The 22,444-nt window shown below is 54.2% G+C and overlaps 1 protein-coding gene across 2 annotated transcripts in view; it reads left to right on the top strand.

Annotated features, from left to right (window-relative positions):
* The first annotated feature begins 1,033 nt into the window (after positions 1-1,033).
* Positions 1,034-22,444, top strand: part of GPR157 (G protein-coupled receptor 157) — a 44,914-nt gene continuing 23,503 nt past the window's right edge. The window contains exons 1-4 of one of the 2 annotated variants that reach the window (XR_004820036.1): positions 1,034-1,538; positions 14,701-14,914; positions 18,039-18,233; positions 18,987-19,456. Coding sequence is in view for 1 of the 2 variants with exons in the window: in XM_027622514.2 (XP_027478315.1) it covers positions 1,156-1,538; positions 14,701-14,914; positions 18,039-18,233; positions 18,987-19,196 (1,002 nt within the window). In the remaining variant the exon portion in view is untranslated. Of the gene's footprint in view, positions 1,539-14,700; positions 14,915-18,038; positions 18,234-18,986; positions 21,445-22,444 lie in introns of those variants that run through there. The other variant, XM_027622514.2, reaches the window with a different exon arrangement.

The following is a 22,444-nucleotide window of genomic DNA, read 5'->3' as shown; positions in this document are numbered from 1 at the left end:
TTGGGGAATTAGATACTGACGATTGCACAGACTTCTAACGGTTGCACAGACTTGTGAATACACTATAAACTATGGAATTGTACACTGAAAGGGGCCAATTTTATGGGATGTGAACGGAATCTCAATTAAAAAAAACACGAAATTTTCAAAAAAGTAAAAACCAGTAAATCGGGAATTAATATTTCATTGAAAAAAAAAAAAACCTAGTAAGCTTGACGTTACAAAATAGCGTGCTCATTGTGAGAAAAAATGAAAACACTCCCTTCCCAAAGTAACCATCACTACCCTGTGAAAAGTCCGGGTACCGCCGGATAAGGAAGGATGATCACACTCCACGGTTTTGTTGCTAGTGGAAAGAATGCCTCCGTCCCTCACCCAACACACACACCGCACACCAGCTGGCTGAATGGAAGGTAACACTAGCCCTAAAAATGCCAATCCTTCCCTCACCAGGACGGGACGTCCTAGCCATCTGGCTAGAGCAGGGGTGGCCCTGGCGCGGCAGGCGGGGAGGAAGCTGCCCAGGCAGGTCGCGGGGACGCGGCAGGGGACGTGGGAGCCACAGGGTGGAGCCTAGAGGGCGTGGGGGCGTGGCTCAGGGTGGAGGCTCGGGGTCCCGGCGCCAGGTCGCGAACCGCGCGCGAGGGCCACGGGGTGGGCCCTGGAGGGAGTGGGGGCCGGGGCCGGGGGCGGGGCGCGGAGGGCCCGGGCCGGGGCGGAGCGCGGGGCGGAGTGCGGAGGACGCCGGGAGGGGGAGGTTAGGGGGAGGGGGGCGCGCGGAGGGCCCGGGGGTAGGGGGCGGGGTGCGGAGGGCTCCGGGCCGGGGGCGGAGCGCGGGGCGGAGCGCGGGGCGGAGCGCGGGGCGGAGCGCGGAGGGCGGAGGACCCCCGGGCCGGGGTTGGGCCGGGCGCCGGAGGCGGGGGCGGAGTGCGGAGGGCGCGGAGGGCGCGGAGGCCGAGCGCGGAGGGCGCGGGGGCCGCGGGCCGCGGCCGAGGGCGGGGCACGGGGCGGGCAGCTGGCCCGGAGGGACCGGGAGGGGCCGGGACGCGAGCCGTGGGCGCGTCGGTGCCCAGACGGCAGCGGCGGGACAGCCGCACGCGCGTCCCGGCCTCTGTCCCCGCGGCGCCGCGGCCCCGGCCCCCTGCCGGCTCGGCCATGCAGCTGCCCGCGCCGCCCACCGAGCTGGTGCCGTCGGAGCGCGCCGTGGTGCTGCTGTCGTGCGCGCTCTCCGCGCTCGGCTCCGGCCTGCTGGTGGCCACGCACGCCCTGTGGCCCGACCTGCGCAGCCGGGCACGGCGCCTCCTGCTCTTCCTGTCGCTGGCGGACCTGCTCTCGGCTGCCTCCTACTTCTACGGGGTGCTGCAGGACTTCGCGGGCCCCTCGTGGGACTGCGTGCTGCAAGGAGCGCTCTCCACCTTTGCCAACACCAGCTCCTTCTTCTGGACCGTGGCCATCGCCCTCTACCTGTACCTCAGCATCGTCCGCGCGGCGCGCGAGCCTCGGACCGGCCGCCTGCTCTGGGCCTTCCACGTCGTCAGGTGCGTGGCTGCGGCGCCGCTTCCCCTCGAGCCCCCGACCCCCACCTGGGCCCTGCTTGCTGCCCTTGTGGCCCTCGCGTCGTTCTGGCGCCCGCGTCTTGGTCGGACCCCTGGCCGGGGCCCCAGAGGGTCGTGTCTGCTCATGTTCCGAGGCAGTCGGGGGGACCGGCGGGAAGATGCGCGCGGAGAGGTGGACCTGCCCAGAGCATCAGTGCAGAGGGCGCCCCTTTGTGCCTGCCCGAGCCCGAACCTCCCGGAGAGGTGGGGGGCCAGAGCTCGGGCCCTCATAACTTGGAAGCACCGAGAGATGGCGAGGACACCTTATGCCTTTTGCCTCCTGCTTCCCTGCGTTCTGGCCGTTTCTGCTGCCCATGGGGAGAAGCTTCTCCTTCCCAGGCTGCGAGATCAGTTAGGTGCTGCTCCAGCCTGGAGAGGGGGGCTGCTCCCAGTCGCACCCTGTGCCACAGTAGGTGTGATGCATTCAGCCACTCCCGGGCTAGCTGCCCGTGGCCAAATGCAGTGTCTCAGCGGTAAGATTTACAGAGTATTGTCTTCATGATTTTGTGCGTCTCTAGACCCAGACGATCTTGACTTTCTAGGGTTTGGTATCTCTGAGGGTGAGGTCAGTGGCAGGGTCTGGTCTGGAAGAGGGCCCCCAGCTGCCTGGAGTCTATGAGAGTAGAGTCAACTGAGGGCTTTGCCCAGCCCTGGCATTAGAGCACCTCATCAGGCAACCCTCACCTATGAAGGTTGACTCCTTCCTGGTGTAATTCCAAGATCTGAATGTCCATGGTGTCCTGCACTTCCCTCAAGGCAGGAATCTTATAGGGCCTCTTTCCCCTTGTCCATCTCCCAGATAAAAGCACCAAATACTGTCCTAATTATAGGACCTCTCTGTTAAATGCTTGAGTGCTTTCCATGGGACTGAGGACAGTCAGCACTTTGGTAGAGACAGGTCACCTGGGTGTCACAACGGTGCGATCACAAGCCTGCAAGAGTCACTTGACCTCTAGGTCTCAGAACTGCTGGAGGAAGGCCAGCTGGTCCCTGGGAAACAAAGTGGCCTGCTTCTCAGCTGTTCATGTCAAAAGTTTTGCAAGGAGCCGGACAGTACCTCAGATGCTGCAGAGATCCACAGGGGCTGCCTTTCTTCCCCTTGTGGCATCCCCCCGGCCCTGGCCTCTGTGTATTTCAGAGACCCAGTCCTTGGCAGTCTGGTTGGGTGTGGGCAGCATGTACACCAGAGTTCACATGTACTTGAGAAGGAGCCTAAGATTGGACCTTTCTTTGCCAAAAATCTCTTCTCTTCCCCCCCCTTAAAAAAAGAATACTGAAAACAATATATATATATATATATTTTTAAAGATTTTATTTATTTGACACACAGAGAGATAGAGAACACAAGCAGGGAGAGCAGCAGGCAGAGGGAAAGGGAGAAGCAGGCTCCCTGCTGAGCAGGGAACCCGATGTAGGGCTCGATCCCAGGACCCTGGAATCATGACCTGAGCCTAGCCTAGGCAGATGCTTAACTGACTGAGCCACCCAGGCGTCCCGAAAACAATATATTTTTTAAGTGACGGAGAGAACCTGGTACAGCTCCTATAGAAAGGATGCATTTGCTAATGAACCTGAGTTGGGAGTTCCTTCCATTCAGTCCTAGGGGTGTTTTTTTTGATGCTGAGGAGAGGCCTTCTCAGAAAGCCCATGGGTCCTCCATGCTGGCCATGAAAAAGAGGGGAGTTGTTCATCTTGTCCATCGAATGATCCATCGGCTTCTCAAAAGAAAACTACCAGGGTGCCTGGGTGACTTGATTAAGCCTCTGACTCTGATCTCAGCTCAGATCTTGATCTCAGGGTCGTGAGTTCAAGCCCAGCATTGGGATCCACACTGGACATGGAGCCTACTTAAAAAAAAAAACAAAAAACAAAAAAACCTATATCCGAGCTACAAAGGGAGTTTGACAGTTTGTTCTCTGGAGTTCCCTTTCAGAAGTTAGCTCCCAGCATCTTGCTGGTCTAAGAGAATTGGTAGAAAACCTGTCTGACAGGTTCATTTATTGACCTAGATCCTCCCAGGCTGTGTTGCTCATGACTTTGCTAAGGGCTCTCCAGGGGCTTGCTTTGGAGTATGCGTTAAAGATGAATAATTGTTAAATAAATAATTGTTAAAGACCTGTTGGCATGAGAAATTTCGTCTTCAGACAGAGGCCGCACAGTCATCCACTTTTTAACCAGTTCAGACTACTGAAGATCAGTCCTCGTCAGACATTCAGTTTGGGAAAGTATTTTAAAACGTGACAACGTAGAGGTTGGGAATGTCTGTTGGAGTTTTTATGAAATGATTTTTTTTAAAGATTTTACTTATTTATTTGACGGAGAGAGACACGGTGAGAGAGGGAACACAAGCAGGGGGAGTGGGAGAGGGAGAAGCAGGCTTCCCGCTGAGCAGGGAGCCCGATGCGGGGCTCCATCCCAGGACCCTGAGATCATGATCTGAGCTGAAGGCAGACGCTTAACGACTGAGCCACCCAGGCGCCCCTGAAATGATTTTTTAAAAAACCAACAGATATCCTGATAAATGGCCAAAGGAGACATTGAGACAGCAGAGTCAAAATGGTTCATAAATACATTATGGGGGAAAGTTTCTTCCGTTAATAGTCAAGGCAATACAAATTATAACGATGAGGTATCATTTTCTCATTAAATTAGAAAAAAGTAGTAAAGCAGAATACTAATGTGATAGATGCTGGTAAAACTGGTACTTTATTTTCCTACATTGTTATTGGCAATGGAAGCTGGAATAATCCACATAGAAAGTATTTGGTTCATACCCCTTGATCCACTAATCCTATTTATAGGGACCTAGTCTAAGGAGATAATCCAAAATACATTCAAAGCTGCAGGTACAAAGGAGTTTGTGTGGGAATTTGGCAGCAACCGGAATGTCCAAAATATAGGGGAACAGAAGATTATAAACTACACCCCACCGGAAACATTACACAGCCATCAAATACTGGCTGTGAATTCTATAAGCCATGTTTTTAAAATAGTATGATACAATGTTAAATGAAAAAGAAAAAAGCCATCTCTGAACGGAACCACATAAAGCGGGAGGCCAGATAGAATCCTACACGCACACCACTTCCCAGAGAGCACCTGTGCAACCCCCTAGGGCCCCATCATAATACCTGAGCAGGCTTCCTTTGCAGGATTTTCTTTGCCCACTGGGGAGGGAGGGCAGCTTAGACTTTATCCTCAAGGAAATGGTGTTTTATCACGAGTTGCGCCTGGCTCCTGAGGTCTTGCAAAGTGCTTGTCGGTTCTTTAGCCATTGGACACCAGTAGCCCCGGGGGCTGGGCAGGACTGTCACCCTCCGATCACGGCTCACGACGTTTGCCCAAGCTTGCGCAGCCGTAATCGGGAGGCTCAGGGTTAGGACTCCAGGGGTTGGTCCTCCATTTATGATCCCATCTTGTCTCTTGGTCTGAGGATACTCCTTAAGGTTGAGATATCATTACTCAATTTATTTTTAACTTTGCAGATTTCTGCCATTACGAACATGGTATCATGTTGCCTTTAGTCTTCTGCATTTATTTTTCTGGAGCCATTTAAGAGTATAGACTGATGACCCCAGAACCCCTAAATCCTTCAGTGTGTATTTCCAAAAGAAAGGGACCGTCTCTTAGGTAACCACCTACACCTTCCAGAAGCAGGGCAGTGGCGTCGCCTGGAACGATGCTGTTACCTGAGGGTGGACTTTCCAGGGGTGTTGTCGGTCTCCTGCCAATGTCCCCAATAGCAAAGGGATACCCTCAGCTTGTGTTTGACTTAGTTGTTGGGTCTCTCTATTGTCCGGCGATCCGCAACAGTTCCTCTTTCTCGGTGTTTCAGGACACTGACTTTTTTGAAAGGCACAGATCTGTGGTTTTGCAGAAGGTCCCTCTGCCGGGCTCTCCGGTGTTTCCCCATGGGTGGTTTCAGGTTCTGCACTGGGGCTGGAATCCCACAGAAGAATCTTCTTATTGCTGCCTCCCTGGGGACTTGGACTTGTTCACCTCCGGTGATAGGAATTCTGATCGCCTGATGAAGGTGTTGCCTGCCAGTTTTACAGGGTAGTTACTGTCCTCCCCTTTGGTAATTAATAAATACCTTGTGGAGATAAAAGTCTTCCTACTCCTCAGACTTTACCCACAAGTTTAGCACACGTCAGATCTCACCGTATTCTGAAAGTGAATTCCGTTTTTTATTGCCTTTGTAAGGTTGTGTGAGAATGAATACTCAGCATCCAAGGGAAGGCCCTGGGTTGAGAAGTCCCTCCCACTCCACTGTCCGTGGCCGTTGAGGCAGCCTGATGCAGACACCCCGTACTTCACAGTCACGGGCATGTGCATCTGGGAGCATTTACAATACTCACCTGAGAAGGTGCCCGGAGCTGCTGTGGGCGCGGTCAGTTCTTCTCTGGTCTAGTAAGCCAAGTTGGCGGGAAGCCATCCCTGTCCCCCTGCTGAAGGTGCGCTGCCTTTCCAAAGCAGCTGTCAGCTCCTGTCAACCCCCCCACTGCAGGGTCCTGGGCTTCTGGACGACACTGGAGCAGGGTCCGTGAACCATCCCTGCACCTGCGTGCCGGGGCATCCCCGTGCCGGGTGTCACGGGGTGTCCCGTGAGCAGGGGAGGAAGGCTGGGCTGGGGGGGAGCCTCATTGCCCCCAAGTCAGAAGGAAGGGTCCTGGCCAAGCTAGCCACGTGAGGCAGTCAGTAGGGTTTCTTTGGGCCCGAGGTGGGAGTGTGTGTGGGCATGACCGCAGGCCCACCCTCGCTCTGGAGGTTGCTTGGAGGTTCTGGAGGAAGAGTCCGTGGTTCCCAGGTTCACCATCAAAACCCCTGCCGTGGGAAGCGGGAAGTTCTTTTTTTTTTTAAAGATTTTATTTATTTGAGGGAGAGAGAACGAGAGATAGAGAGCACGAGAGGGAAGAGGGTCAGAGGGAGAAGCAGACTCCCCGCTGAGCAGGGAGCCCGGTGCGGGACTCGATCCCGGGACTCCAGGATCATGACCTGAGCCGAAGGCAGTCGCTTAACCAACTGAGCCACCCAGGTGCCCGGAAGCGGGAAGTTCTAACGGAGACAAAAGGGGAAACGGGGCCAGGAAGGGGAAGGTGCTCTGAGCTCTTTGATGGGAAACTAGCTCACTGGGGAGCCTGGTGACAAGGCCCCGAGCAGGTGTGTCCGAATGAGGGAGGCACGTGGCAGCTGCAGGAACGGCACCCCATGTCGGGCAGTGCTCCCCAAAATAACAAGAAGTGAACTGGCTTTGCTTTTTCCCCCTGAGAAGTTTTCAGAGGACGCTGCTGCATTGTGAGGTCTCTGCACAGAGTTGTGTGTTCGCGGGAAGCCGGAGGCCGCAGGACAGCAGAGTCTGCCCTTGACCCTCCGACCAGGGCAAGCTCAGCCCCTGCCCATCCTTGCCCGGCATCCCGGTACGCCGGGGCCTGAGCCGTGTCTCTGAGCATGGCAGGTGGCTTCATGACGCCCACCAGGACGAGACCTGCTCACGTGTGTGTGCTTAACAGTTCCTTTGCACACCCCACTCGCTTCTGCGGCCAGTGCCACAGAGTGACTTTGTGGCGGCCTGGCCAGTGGCTGGCCGGCTCCCTGAACTTCTCCCACGACTTACCACTCTGCCCCACATTCAACAATAAGTGCCCTTTGTTCCGGGAAGAAACTTCCAGGCAGCCACAGGCCTTGTGATTCCTTCCACCAGGCCTGGCTCACTGCAACTGTGCTTCGCTCGGGGCCCGGCTCTGTCTTGCTCCCAAGAGCTCTCTAAATTGGCACATTGTTGCCCGATAGTTTTGTCCTCAGAGCATTTTTTTTTTTTTTTAGTTGACCTTCAAGGCTTTCCGTGGGCCACACAGCTCAGAGACCAGGACGTGCTGTTTGGGGGAGAAGACCCTTTTGTTTCTTTCCCAGCAGGTGCCCACCCCCTTGTGGGAAGATCTGTAGGAAGAGTGAGGTTTGGGGCGAGGGGAAAGTGCGAGAATCTAACGGTGGGGGCCAATGAGTGAGCAGACCTTGCAAGCTCACCCCCTCGTGCAGCCGGAGGAAGGGTATTCCCATCTGTGTGTAAAGTGGAACTGTCTCTGTTGATGCAGGTGTCCCCCACTTTGACTCTGGGGGGAGAGGTTCCAGAGACCACATAACGGGACATCCCCATTTGGGCAGAGTTGGGAACTCCAAGGGAAACCCAGAGCATCACCGTCCTGGAGACGGGCCGCCTACTCAGGGGCAGCTGATAGATGCCGGGGAATTCCGGTATTGGGGATGGCTTCCTCACCACCTGGCTCATCCCGTGGTACTCCTGGTTCTGCTCCTCTGGAGGAGATTTTTTTTTTAAAGACAAAAGGATGCTGGGGCACCTGGCTGGCTCAGTCAGAAGAGCGTGCAACCCTCAGTCTCAGGGTTGTGAGTTCAAGCCCCACGTTGGGCATAGAGCCTCCTTTAAAAAAATAAATAAAAATGAAAATAAAGGATGCCAGGTTCCAAAGAAGAGCTCAGCTCATGAGAGATCTGAATGGCTTTTTGTCAGTTTACCCCTCCCCTAAGCTTACCGAGGGACCCCACCAGCTCTGTCAGCCTGGCTGTGGTGGGACCCCCGGGCACTGAGCACGTATCTCCCCCATAGTTTGTAGAAAGCCTCTCTCTTCATCTGCTTGGGCTGCCCTGACAATGTACCACAACCGAGTGGCTTAAACAAGAGAAATCCATTTTCTCACAGCTCTGGAGGCTAGAAGTCAGAGATCAAGGTTGGCAGCGCTGGTTTCCTCTGTGTGTGTGTCTGTGTCCTAATCTCTTCATATAAGAATGGCAGTCATGCTTGATTAGTGTGCACCCTCTAGACCATTCTAATCACCTCTTTAAAGACCCCCCCCCCCCACCTCCACCTACAGTCAGATCCTGAGGTACTAGGGGTTAGGACTTCAACATATGAATTGTGTGTGTGTGTCTGGGGGGAACACAAAAGCTCTTAACAGCCTCCGAGGGAGGATGAAGCCGACTTGGAGTCTGGCCTCAGTTTCCTGGTGAACCCGAAGGGAGGGGGCGTGGGCACCTCTGGGAGAGGCTCTTGGTGCCCCTCCAAGTGGGGGATTGTGCTCGGAGTGTGGTCTTCCGGGCTCCCTCCGTCCAGGTGACCCCAGCCCTGCTTCTCGGCCTGAGTCACAGGTTTGGAGAGAAGGGGACCAGGCACCTTTCATGGCATCTCTGCACGTGGTCCCATGGCTTCCTTCAGCGAAGTTGCCAGTTCAGCCCTTGGTTTTGGTGTTGAGCAGGACCCCCTTTCCTCCAGCCATCTAACCCCATCTCCCCTAGCCCGACTTCGTCAAGAGACTTGAAACATTTGAGGATAGCTCAAGGCCCAGCACCTCCAAATGCGCCTGGCTCTGGTGCCAGTTTAACAATCTCAAATTTAGAATGTGGGTCACAAGCGTCCACACAGAGGCAGGACAGCCTCCTGGCCGGTCTGATCTGCCCACATCTGGGCATCAGGGCGATCCCTCCAACCTCATGAGTTTCTAGGTCATAATCAACTCACGTCCTTGGTCTTTTTCACATGCTGTTACTCACAGACATTTTACTGGTTCGGATTTTGTTAATTTTTTGGGTGCTGGCTTCTTTTTGGGGAGAGGAAAAAGCTATTACATGGTACGTGACAGAAATTGGAAGTATACATTTCTGGAATGCAGAGATGATGCCCACATGTCTTTGTGGAGTGCCTTCTAGATTCACGGCGCCTACAGCTCAGGCTGGACACCTGGCCTGAGAATGGCTTGGCTTATCTGAGGTTGCCAAAAACACTTTCTCCTCACTCTGCGGGTCGAGAACCTGGGGCTTCTTCAGCGAATTATCCTTTTTTTATCCTCTGTCCATTGGCGTCCTGGAGCCAGCTGGGGAGACCCAGTTATTAAATTTTAGGGCATTTTGTGAGCTGATTGTTAAAGGCAATCATTAATAAAAACTAAATTATATAAACTTATATATATATATATAAACTTATAATAAGTTGTATTAAAAAGAGTGATAAAGGGGCGCCTGGGTGGCTCAGTCTGCCTTAAGCGTCTGCCTTCGGCTCAGGTCATGATCCCAGGGTCCTGGGATCGAGCCCCTTGTTGGTCTCCCTGCTCGGCGGGAAGCCTGCTTCTCCCTCTCCCACTCCCCCTGCTTGTGCTCTCTCTCTGGCTCTCTGTCTGTCAAATAAATAAATAATCTTTAAAAAGAGAAAAAGTAATAAAAGTACTAAAACTACATCTTTTTTTATTTTTTATTTTTTTATTTTTTTAAAGATTTTATTTATTTATTTGACAGAGAGAGACACAGCGAGAGGGGGAACACAAGCAGGGGGAGTGGGAGAGGGAGAAGCAGGCTTCCCATGGAGCAGGGAGCCCGATGCGGGGCTCGATCCCAGGACCCTGGGATCATGACCTGAGCCGAAGGTAGACGCTGAACGACTGAGCCACCCAGGCGCCCCTACATCTTTTTTTTTTTTTAAAAGATTTTATTTCTTTGAGAGAGAGAGCGCGAGAGCATGAGCAGAGGGCAGAGGCAGAGGGAGAAGAACAAGCAAGGCTCCCCACTGAGTGTGGACCCCCCCCCCCGACACTGGGCTTGATCCCAAGACCCCGAGATCATGATCTGAGCTGAAGTCAGATGCTTAACTGACTGAGCCACACAGGCGCCCCACTAAAAATGACATCTTAATTATTTTACTATTATCTGTGTACTTAGGGTTATTTACAACTATTTTATCTGCCCGATGGAAGTACTGTCAGAAATACTGCACATCTGTCTCCAACCACATGTGTTGATGGCTTGAAATTAGTTATAGTGGGAATGTTTGCTCCGTGGAAAATGGCAGACACTACAGATCAGGGCTTGGTTTGTTGTTTTGTTGATTGTGTAGAGAAGAGGTCAGCAGACTTTCCCCCAAACAAACCCTACACAGATTGTAGGTTTTTTAGCTTCATAGGCCATCTGATCTCAGTTGCAACTATTGCCCTTGTAGCCTGAAAGCAGGTCTAAACAATATGTAGAGGAGTGAGTGTAAACGAGGCTGTGTTGCAATAAAACTTTATTTAAAAAAGCAGAAAAGCCGACCTCCAGCCAGATTTGACCTGAGGGCCGTCGTCTGCTGGACCCTTTATCTAGACTTAAGAAGGTGATGGAGGAAATGTCAATAGGAAAGATTATACTTAAAAGTGCTCCTTATGTGAACTTCAGCAAAGGTGGTACCCACATTGGGGTAGGCAGGAAGCTGGGTACTTAAGGGGGTGAGAAGAAGTGGTATCATAGAGCAGGAAAAAAAAAAATAGAAGGAATACTCTTCCAGGGCTGGGAAATGAATATTTGCTCCCACAAGGAAGTCGCTCCCTGGTCACCATTTGTCGTGCCCCTTAGGTCTTCCTTTTTTCACATTCTTCTTAACGTGTGAAGGAAAATGAAAACACAACCAACTTCCTGTCCTGAAACTACTTTCATTTGCCAACTGCAACCATAGCGTGTTGGCAAAAATCAACCAACACATTCTGTGGGGCTCAACTGGCTGTATGGAATTCGTCACGAGGATCATAGTGTGTTGTGTTATTACTTGCAGGTTGTGTGCCTCACATCTTTCATATCAGTTAAAGTAATAATAAATGTATGTGTGCAAGCACACGCACACACGTACAAATACTTTTGTGTGCAGAGCCAGCTGTTAAACATAACCAGCACAGCATGGCCCAAGCCCACGAATTACAAGTCTGGTAGAGCCTGCTTCGCTGGGTCGTTAGACTCTCGATCCCTCCCACTCCATTCCCACCCCTCCCTGATATTACTTCTTCTTACCACCTCCCACTTAAATACCTCTCCTGCCACTTCTGGCCATCTGTGCTTAGACTCAAACAGTGACTCTGATTGATCAACCCACATTCTTTTTTTTTTTTTTTAAGATTTTTTTTTTATTTATTTATGGAGAGAGAGAATGGTAGAGAGAAAGCATGAGAGGGAAGAAGGTCAGAGGGAGAAGCAGACTCCCTGCTGAGCAGGGAGCCCGATGCGGGACTCGATCCTGGGACTCCAGGATCATGACCTGAGCCGAAGGCAGTCGCTTAACCGACTGAGCCACCCAGGCGCCCGATCAACCCACATTCTTAACCCGTGAAAGCCCTCTGCCTGTTGGGTCTTCTCTCCGGCTATTTCCCAACACAAACTTAGCTCCAGGTGCACCCCAGTCATACAGAGGAAATGCATCACTCTGTAGCTTTCTTATGACGAGCCTAAAGTCATAGAACACCTGTCCCCGGGTTGGGCCCAGGTCTCCTGCGAGGGCCGTCAGGGTGCTGGGGAAGGAGAAATCACCCTGCCTGTGAGTGTGCCCCTTCCTCCTGCATGTCTGTCCTGCACGCATCCTTCCAGTCCCGAGGGCACCCCTCCGCTCCTGCCCAACCCCCTGCAGGGCGATGCGCCCTACACACCAGGCTTATTCCGGTGGGCCATAAAGTGATGAACAACAACAGAACTAACTTCGGGATTGCAGTTTCCTTTTCAATGACAATGATGTCCTTGCCGTGAATAGTTAAGGAATAAATGGGGGAAAGTTGTTTCATCACTTGCCTCAAACTTCATTCATTCATCAGCAGGTCCTTGTTTTGCCCCTACTAGGCACCAGGCGCTGTTCTGGATGCTGGAAAGCGTAGTGCACCTACCCTCACGGAGCTCATAACTGTGACATGTTGTCTCCAGATCCCAGGACGGCATGAGTTTTTAAGTGGTAACCCTGTATTATGACAAAACAGTTTGACAATCATCTATATCAGCTTCACAAATGAGTAACCGATTGAACAAGCATTTAGAATGGACAGACTCCTGAGGGTAACTTGGTCCCTTTCTCTTAACCCTTTAACTCCTGTGGGTTTTTTGTCCCTTCTGTGCCTTTGTGACCTCAAGGAGGACAGGCTGCTTCCCGCCTCCCCTTCCCTCCCTGCTGTGGGGAGAGCAGATGCTGAGGGTGCAGGTGGCTCTGCGCTCATGCTCCTGTCCGGGCACCCAGAGGCCAGTATGGGAAGAGTGGGTGGGTTGAACAGGCACCTCCGTTCTGAAAGTGCCCAACGCAGAGTCCTTCCCAGGCCCGGGGAGCTGGCTTTCTCCCTTCCGTCCTCCACAGCCCTGCGGTATTTGGAGAACCTGATTGAACACAGCACTTCTCGTTTTGGCAAGACTAACATGCAGCTATGGTCTCATCATTGTTCCAGAACTTTCTCTCGAAAAGAGCTGCTCCTGGCTGGCTCAGTCAGAAGGGCATGCGACTCTTGATCTCGGGGTTGTGAGTTTGAGCCCCACGTTGGGTGTAGAGATTCCTTAGGTAAATAAGTAAAAATAAACTTAAAAAAAAAAAGCTACTGTTGCTTACACAGAGCTCTCAACATATAACTGATTTCTGAGCTGAGCGTTTAACTGATGTCAGGGTCCTGTTTATACACGGCTCCATTCTCCAGCGACTTACCTGGGCCATAGGCCTGTGTGCGCTCTCCCAGGGGCAGAGATCGCATGGGCCTCGCACTTTACTGGCACCTGCCCTATGGGCCGGAATCCTGGGATGTTGGACACGACTCATGACAGCGGTCAGACCCACTGACACACTTACCCAGTCCTGTGTGCCAGGCATACTCCACTCGGTTTATTCTCATAATGACCTACTCTGCTCTAGGCGCCGTTCCAGTCCCCACTGTGTGGGGAAAAACACTGGCGTGTGGAGGCCGAGTGGGGGTCAACTTGGACCCTGCTCCTTGCCGGGCAGGCCAAGCTCGGAGCCACCTCACGGTGCCACCACGAAGTCTCTGTGTGTCCCCCTGGCCCGTATAAAATGCTTCGCAAGCAGACTGGGTCGGGGGGGTCCCAGGAAGCCCCTTGGGGCTTGGCCCTCATCTGGCCGTGTTGCCATCGGGGGGAGCTCTCAAAAAGTCTGCCTGGCACTGCCCTAAGAGGGGGCCCCTGCCCCAGGCCTGATGCTTCAGAGGCCCGCCTTTGACCTCTGCAGGGAATACCCCCTTCCCATAGAGCAGAGAGGCCTCAGGTCCGGAGAGAGGTGTCTACCCAAGCCCCTGGTTGCCCTTCTAGATCCTGCTGCCAGTGTGTGCACCCTGAGACCCATGCGGCCAAGGGGGCTGTGTGGGCAAGGTGCGGGCACGTGGCATGCAGGCCACTCTGGGGGCAGGAAGGGGCTGCCCTCCCCGTGCCACAGCGCTCTCGCGCCCATCTGCAAGGAGTCCAGCAATTCTTTTTCTTTTTTAATTTTTTATTGTTATGTTAATCACCATATATTACATCATTAGTTTCTGATGTAGTGTTCCATGATTCATTGTTTGTGTATGACACCCAGTGCTCCATGCAGAACGTGCCCTCTTTAATACCCATCACCAGGCTAACCCATCCCCCCACCCCCCTCCCCTCTAGAACCCTCAGTTTGTTTTTCAGAGTCCGTCGTCTCTCATGGTTCGTCTCCCCCTCCGATTTACCCCCCTTCACTCTTCCTCTCCTGCTATCTTTTTTTTTTTAACATTATTGTATTATTTGTTTCAGAGGTACAGATCTGTGGTTCAACAGTCTTGCACAATTCACAGCGCTCACCATAGCACATACCCTCCCCAATGTCTATCACCCAGCCACCCCATCCCTCCCCCCCCACCACTCCAGCAACCCTCAGTTTATTTCCTGAGATTAAGAATTCCTCATATCAGTGAGGTCATATGATACATGTCTTTCTCTGATCGACTTATTTCACTCAGCATAACACCCTCCAGTTCCATCCACGTCGTTGCAAATGGCAAGATCTCATTCCTTTTGATGGGAGCCCAGCAATTCTGAATTAGGACCTGGCCTCTGAGGGCCTGGGGGGTGCGTCGGGCCAGGCAGGAGGCGGGGACATTCCCTGTGCTCTGCCACATTAGGGTGGGCCTGGCGGGGCGGGGGAGGAGCGGGCCCGGGTGGGGGGAGTTGAGCACTCCTGCCCCGCCGTGTGGTCCAGGGTTCGGGAGCACCATTCTGTCCGCCGAGCGTCCCTGGCTTTGCCCCTTCTGGCCTCGCTGGGAGCAGGGCCTGACCTTGACTGTCTCGTTTGCCTGTTGTTCCTCAGCTGGGGGGTCCCGCTGGCCATCACGGTGGCAGCTGTCGCCCTGAAGAAGATTGGCTATGATGCCTCGGACGTGTCAGTCGGCTGGTGCTGGATTGACCTGGAGGCGGAGGACCGCATCCTGTGGATGCTGCTGACCGGGAAGCTCTGGGAGATGCTGGCCTACGTCGCGCTGCCCGTGATCTACTGCCTTATCAGGAAGCACATAAACAGGGCGGTAGGTACCTGCGGGTGCCCCTCCCCAGGCCCCCCAGCCACAGCGCTGGGTGGCTACTGCACCCTGGCAGCCTGGGCGTCCGGGTTTGCTGATTGTGCGGCCCTGGACGGGGTGGGTCCTATCAGTCCTCCGTTGTGGACAAGGAAATAGAAGCTGGCAGAGGCTAAGGGGCTCCCCGGACGCGCCCAGCCCCAGAGGCCCAAGCCACAGTGTGTGGAGTCCAGGAGGCGAGTGCCCAGCCTGGGATCTGGGCACAGGCCTCTACTGCCCCCTCCTGGCAGGCCCCCAGGGTTGCTCCCTGTCGAGGGGAGTGCAGGCGCCAGGAAGCCGCATCCGGGTAATGGAACTGCGAGGCCCCTGGGAGACGCGTGGGCTTTCGTCCTCGGTGACACGGATGCCTCACCACGTTACCGGTGGTCGTGGAGAGTGTGTCGCACATGGAGACTCTTCAGGGTCTTGGGAGCTCGGAGAGCGAGAGCTGGGCTGGCTGGACGTTCCAGGCAAGAAAGGTTTTCCTCTGAGGACATCCTTCCTTGTCCTGCACTACGGGCTCTGCAGGCTGAGGCGCCGCGCCCCTGGGGGGCCGCGGTGGGGGGCTGCGGGGGCGTCCGAGCCCAGGCCCAGGGGCTCTGCGGCTGTGCCGTTTGGGGCTCTTTGCCCCATTTCTCAGGGGCTGAAACTGCAGGGGTGTGTGTCCCCCATCTTTGGTCTTTTGGGGTGTACTGTGACATGGCAGCCGTTTCCGAGTTTGTCGGGTGCTCCCCGCAGCTGTGGGTGCTCCCCGCTGTGGCTTGTGAGTCTAGACTTCGGGTTCTCTTTTCACTAAGACTCCACTGCCTCCCCACCTGCCTGCCACCCTCTTCTGATCCCGTGGGGTTTACTGATTGGCCTGAAATCCGTCTTCTTGCTGGTGTCCTGCCTGGGCCAGGGGCACCCCTTCTTGGCTCCTTTTTTTCCCTGGGAAGTTTCTGGACTCTGAGGAAGACCCCCAGCCTGCCCCTCTGTGTGCCTCTCTTCTTCCTTGCCTTTGGCCAGGAACCTGGGGCCGTGCCTGGGAGGCCAACCCCCCATAGGAGAACTGGTCTTCTCTAACGACTCTGCTAGTGTTTTCCAGAAAACAGGAAGAATAGTGGGCAGGGAGGTATAGGGGTTGTTCCCTGCCAGCCGGGCGTGGGGGGGGGTGGGGGTGTGTGGCCTGGGAGGCTCAGTTGGTTAAGTGTTGGACTCTTGGTCTCTGCTCAGGTCATGGTCTCCGGGGGCAAAAGAGGGGATTGTGGGATCAAGGCCCGAGTCAGCCTCAGTGCTGAGCACAGAGTCTACTTCAGCTTCTCTCTCCCTTCCCCTCTGCCCCTCCCCTCCTCTGCTCATGCACACTCTCTCTCTCTGTCAAATAAATAAAAAAAATATTTTTTTAAAGATTTTATTTATTTATTTTGACAGAGAGAGACACAGCGAGAGAGGGAACACAAGCAGGGGGAGTGGGAGAGGGAGAAGCAGGCTTCCCGCTGAGCAGGGAGCGCGACGCGGGGCTCGATCCCAGGACCCTGGGACCATGACCGGAGCCGAAGGCAGATGCTTAGCTGACTGAAGCACCCAGGCGCCCCAAAAATAAAATCTTAAAAAAAGAAAAATAAGTGAACTGGAGCGAACTTTCCAAAGAAGACAGCTGCCCTGCTCCTCCCCTGCCCCCACCCCACCCCTGCCAGGCTGCTCTAAGCCCCAGGGGAGGAAGGGAGGAAGCAGGTGCTCTGAGCAGGTGAGGTGCAGCAGCCTGGGTGCTCAGAGATGCCAGGGTGTGTGGCTTTTCCCGTCACCTGGGCTTTCAGTGTCCCGGATACAGGACCACGCTCAGAAACAAATCTTTGTTATGAGTAGTTACATCTATTTTTTAACATTTTATTTATTTGAGAGAGAGACAGAGATAGCAAGAGCAGGGAGGAGAAAGAGAAGCAGGCTCCCCGCCGAGCAGGGAGCACGATGCAGGGCCCGATCCCAGGACCCTGGGATCATGACCTGAGCCGAAGGCAGGCACCTAACCAACTGAGCCACCCGGGCGCCCCTGCATCTATTTTAACAAATTCAGTTGTGATCTGGAAATGGAGCTACCCTCTTCCTCACACTGAAGGGTGTTCCCAGGAGTAGGGAAGCCCAAAGCCTGTGCCTCCTCACCTTTTCTTTCTGCCCCAGCTTTGGATGGAGCCCCTCCTTCATCGGTCTTTGCTCTGGGGGAGCTTGCATTCTGGGGCGGGGGGAGGGCAGGGTGATAAGAAGTAATAGACCTGATAAATAAGGATGAATGACATCTAGGAAGGAGGAAGGTAAGAGCTACAAAAAACCAGGCAAAAATAAAGAGCTGAACCTGGGGACAGGAGTAGCTGGGAAACGCCTACGCACCGGAACAGGGGCTGTCAGGGTAGGCCTCCTCCAGGGGCCGACATTGAGCAAAGGCGTGAAGAGGGTGAGGGAGTGAGCCTCTGGGCAGATGGGAAACAACACTCCAGAGGGAACGGCTTGTGCAAAGGCCCTGCGGTAGGCTGTGCCTGGGGAATATGTTTGGGCACTTAGGGAGGCCTGTGGGACTGGAGTAAATCAGGTGAAAGCAGTAAGCATGAGGTCAGAGCTAGACTGGAATCCGAGACCTTCAGGTAGAACTGAACCTGACTTAGGTTTTCAAGGAACCGTGCTGCTTCTGGGCCAAGAATAGGACTGCAGTGGGGAGGAGTTTGGATAGTGAGGGTGATGGAGGGAGATGGGTGAGAGAGTTGCAACTGCCCGGAGGAGTGGTGATGGCACTTGGACCGGGCTGGTGGCCGTGGCAGTGGGTGGAGCATCCAGATTCTGGATCTCTTTTGAAGGGGGAGCCAGCAGGACTTGCCCACGGAGGGGATGTGGGGCGGCAGCAACAGGAGAGGGTTTCTGGCCCGGGCACCTGCTGGGATGCCGGCGCGTTAGCAGAGGTGGGGATGTGCGCACTAGGCTCGGGGGTCGGGATGCGGCGCGGTGCTCCTGACGCGAGAGCCGTCAGCGTGTCTTAGACCCCCGCGGGGAGGTGCGCGGCACACAGCGGACTGAGGGTGGCGGGGCGGCCCGCCTCGCTCACACCGGTTCCCCGTGCCCTGCACAGCACGAGGCGCTGTCGGAGTACCGGCCCATCCTCTCCGAGGCTCACCGGCCACAGCACCAGGCCTCCGTGGCCGACAAGAAGCTGATGCTCATCCCGCTCACCTTCATCTGCCTCCGGGTCTGGAGCACCGTGCGATTCGTCCTGACCCTCTGTGGCTCCCCGGCCGTGCAGTCGCCAGTGCTGGTCGTTCTGCATGTATGTGGGCCTGCCCTCCCCGGCCCTTGCTGCTCTAGCGCAGGGTCAGACGCCTTCCCCCGCCCCCCTGGAAGAGTGGGTGCAGCCCAGGGACATTAGGGGACTCTCTGGTGGCTTTGGGAGTGATGGTGTCCTTCCCAATGCAGAAGGCCTCCAGATAGGGGGTTGCAGAGCAGCCTCAGCGGGGGGGAGGACAGGATTCTGGGGTCCGCAGCGCTTCCCAGTCTCCGTGTGTATGAGAGAGAGAGAGAGAGAGACCCCCTCCAGCAGAGAGAGAGAGAGAGAGAGAGAGACCCCCTCCAGCAGAGAGAGAGAGAGAGAGACCCCCTCCAGCAGAGAGAGAGAGAGAGAGAGAGAGAGACCCCCTCCAGCAGAGAGAGAGAGAGAGACCCCCTCCAGCAGAGAGAGAGAGAGAGAGAGACCCCCTCCAGCAGAGAGAGAGAGAGAGAGAGAGACCCCCTCCAGCAGAGAGAGAGAGAGAGAGAGAGATCCCCTCCAGCAGAGAGAGAGAGACCCCCTCCAGCAGAGAGAGAGAGAGAGAGACCCCCTCCAGCAGAGAGAGAGAGAGAGAGAGAGAGACCCCCTCCAGCAGAGAGAGAGAGAGAGACCCCCTCCAGCAGAGAGAGAGAGAGAGAGAGACCCCCTCCAGCAGAAAGAGAGAGAGAGAGACCCCCTCCAGCAGAGAGAGAGAGAGAGAGAGAGAGAGAGACCCCCTCCAGCCCTGGCACTCATGCCTCTTTTTCTCCCGGACAGGGTATTGGGAACACATTTCAGGGCGGTGCCAATTGCATCATGTTCGTCCTCTGCACCCAGGCCGTCCGAACTCGGCTCTTCTCCATCTGTTGCTCTTCCCAGCCGCATGCTGAGAGCCCGGCTGGCCCTCCCAAGGCTCCTGCTGCACCCTCCAAGACAGGAGAACCTCAGGGGTCCAGATGCACCCCAGATGAACTTCCAGGCACCTGAGCTTTTCCCTTCGTAGTTCTGTGCACAGATGCTGCCTGCCTGGGGACAGGTGCTTTTGGGAGTCCCTGCTGCAGGAAGTGCGGGTGGGCGTCTGCTGGTACTTGAGGCCTTCTGCTTTTGAAGCTCTTGACCCCCTGTGGGGGAGCCACTACAAACCCAGCTGCTTCTACCTCCTAGACCCTCAGGTGGCACACCCCACTCCCACCCGTGCCCTACTGCACGCGAGGGCACTTGCCTGCATGGGGTCGGCAGTGAGATCGGTACGTGATTGCTGTCAGGTTGCCTTGTGGTCCGCTGCTCATGGGCCTCGTGACCGCACAGCACTGTTTACAATTCAAGGGACCCACACCTGGGGGAAAAGCACAAGGAGGTATACATGTATACCAAGTACCTGTCCTCAATAAAATGCCAGGGGTTACCAGGGATGCGTCCCCCACTTAGATATCATAAAGCCGATTTTTGGTTTGTCAGGGCATTGAGGTTTCCAGGAGAACCCAGCTTTTCTCGGATAGCTTTGCTGGTCAGCAAAAGAGCCGGTTCCCTTTAACCAGGTGGAAGGTTCCCGTGAGGTGTCCGGGCAGCTGGTCTCCTCGGGACCTCCCAGGTTCTCTCTATGGGTTGCCAACCCTCGACGAAGATTGTGCTTGAACTTCAAGCCCAGGCCAGAACCCAGACTCCTGCCTGCCTTCACCAGTCACCTTAAAATACAGGTTCCCTCCTCCCATGCGAGAGCTGAGACAGGGACAAGCAGAGGCATTGCAGGGAATCCAGCGGATGTCCGCTGCCTCTCGGGTCTGTTCTCTGGAAGACTGGACTGGGGAGAGCTGGTAGGGATCCGGCTGAATCACCTCCCAGCTTAGTTTTTTATAGAAAAGGTGACCGGAGAGTTGGTGAATGATCCAAATAACAGACTTCTCCCTGAAGGTGAAGCTTTGGGGAGGTGGTTCGGGGAAGTGACACATGCATCATGGGGTGATTATTTACACTCGAAAGAAAAGGATCGAAAATGAGCATCCGTATCTCTGTAACCGTGGCTCTTCCACTGACATTTTCCTGTTATTTCAGAAAACCGTTTCTCTGTTAAGTCACAGAAGCCACTGGCTAAGGTGGCAAGTGTCAGCGTCACCACAGGAGGCTTGGGGAGGGAGAGTTCAACTTTAGCCTATCGGCGGCCCTCCCTTGGGTTCAGTCAGAACGCTGCAAAACCGAAATGATCCTCTGAACCTCTAATAAGACGGTTCTGGATTAAAACCAAAGCCTCACCATACTGTTGATTCCCATTTTATTCTTAAAAGCAGAATCTGTCACAGGAAGAGAATCTGAAAGAAAGAGCCATTGACAGAACTAGATCCAAAATGCTCATTTTCAGTTTCCTTTTTTTTTTTTTAAGTTTTCTTTATGAAAATCAGCAAGAGGCGATCATCCGCTTAGGACTCACCGTAAACCCTGGGCTACCCTCCAGAAAGCTACTTGTCAGTAGGGCAACCTCCTTACAGAAATGGACAGTATAAGGGGCATCCAGGGATCCCCCAGAGACAGTACGGCAGATCATGGGCACGTAGCTGGTAAAGACCCTCACCTTAGCCTCTAGAATGGAGCAGACAATTCAGGAAGTTGCTTGCTGCAAGATAGAAAATGGCTCAGAGCTGAGTTAGCCTGTGGGCCACAGAGGATGAGGTTAGAATAAAGCCTGCTCGGAAGGGGGCCCCAGAGTCCTTGGCTTAGACTGCAGTGCTGGCTGCCTGCCCCGGGTGGCTCCTTCAGGACTGGCCAGACCTGGGCGTCCCCTAGCAGGCCACGGTCAGGAAGGGCCAGCAGAGGGAGTAGGGGCTTAGGAGAGGTGTGACCCAGCTCAGGACAGGTGCTACAGCTTCATCCGGGTGTCCTAAGCCCAGAGCCCTGCCCTCTCAGGCACTTACTGAACCTTGGTCTTTGAGTCGGGCTTACCAGGTGCTTTCTGCCTCTCTGTGCTTCTGAGTTCTTTATGTTTGTTTGTTTTGTCTTTTAATAAAGAGTATTATTTGGCCCGGGGTTAAGGGTGCACACAGAGCTCCTCTTACCTACACGACAAGAAGAAACATTGTACAAGAAACATTTTTACAGACTTCCTGCTGTGGCATAATAACAGCGTGAGGTCGGTCTTTTTGGCGTGTGCAAAACTGCATCGAAACCCTGACCATCTTGGGTCAAAGCCAAAGTCTTGCTATTTTAAATTAAATAATTATTTTTCTTTTGCATGTTCGGTAAACTGATTGCCTGTGATGGGGGTGGGGGTGGGGGTGGGCACAGACTGGCCTCTGCTGTGGGGTGACTCCAGAGCCTTCTACACGGTTGGGACCTGGAAATGACATCTGGGCCCTTCTCTGTGGGCAAATACAGTCGAGGAGGGGGCACCCTGTTGACAGCCAGCTTCTCCCGTGTTCACCTGATAGGGTCTCAGGTGTGTGAGGGGCGGTGGAATGGGGATTTGAGAATGCAGATTCCTGGGGCCTGTCCCATAGGAAGATCATCAGGTCCAGGTTCCAAGGACCCACGGCTTGGAGCTAAACTCCCATTAGCCAGAAACTCCAGCGCCGAGTCCCTGACCCTGTCCCTTTTCCTGCACCATTTTATCAAGCCACGTTGTGACCCACAGCGACGGCCGCTGCAGACTGCCCCGTGGGCGGACTCCTAGGACACTAGGGCTCTTCTCTGAAAGGAGCAACCATCCAGAAAGGGCCACTGAAGCTGGCTGCCCCACACAGCCCAGGTGGCCCCCCATTCGGGAACTTGAGCTTTCTTTAACTGCTGCACCTTCGGGAACTTTCCACCCCAAAGCGCTGCTTGTTTCTTTGTTCTCCTTTCTGGGTTGTGTGAAGTTAAAAGATACATTAACAATGAAGAGAGTGAGAAGATAAGCCACAGTCTGGCAGAAAATATTTGCAAAAGACATGGCAGGGTATCTCCATGAGATGACGGGTGTTCACTATACCCTGTTGTGATCATTTCATGGTGCAGTAAACCAAACCAGCATGCTGTGCACCTTCAGCATACCGGCATGTATGTATTTCTCAATAAAACTGGAAAAAGAAGACACATCTGATAAATATGCAAGGAACTCTTGACACTCAACAAGAAAACAAGCAATGGGCCAAAGACCTTGACAGACACCTCACCAAAGGAGATGGACACATGGCAGATGCACACATGAAAAGACAATCCGAGCCACGTATCATCAGGGTGATACAAATTAAAACAGGGAGATACCA

Source organism: Zalophus californianus, chromosome 4 (assembly GCF_009762305.2).
Source record: "Zalophus californianus isolate mZalCal1 chromosome 4, mZalCal1.pri.v2, whole genome shotgun sequence".
Taxonomy (NCBI): Eukaryota; Metazoa; Chordata; class Mammalia; order Carnivora; family Otariidae; genus Zalophus; species Zalophus californianus.
This window is presented reverse-complemented; position numbering and strand designations above follow the sequence as displayed.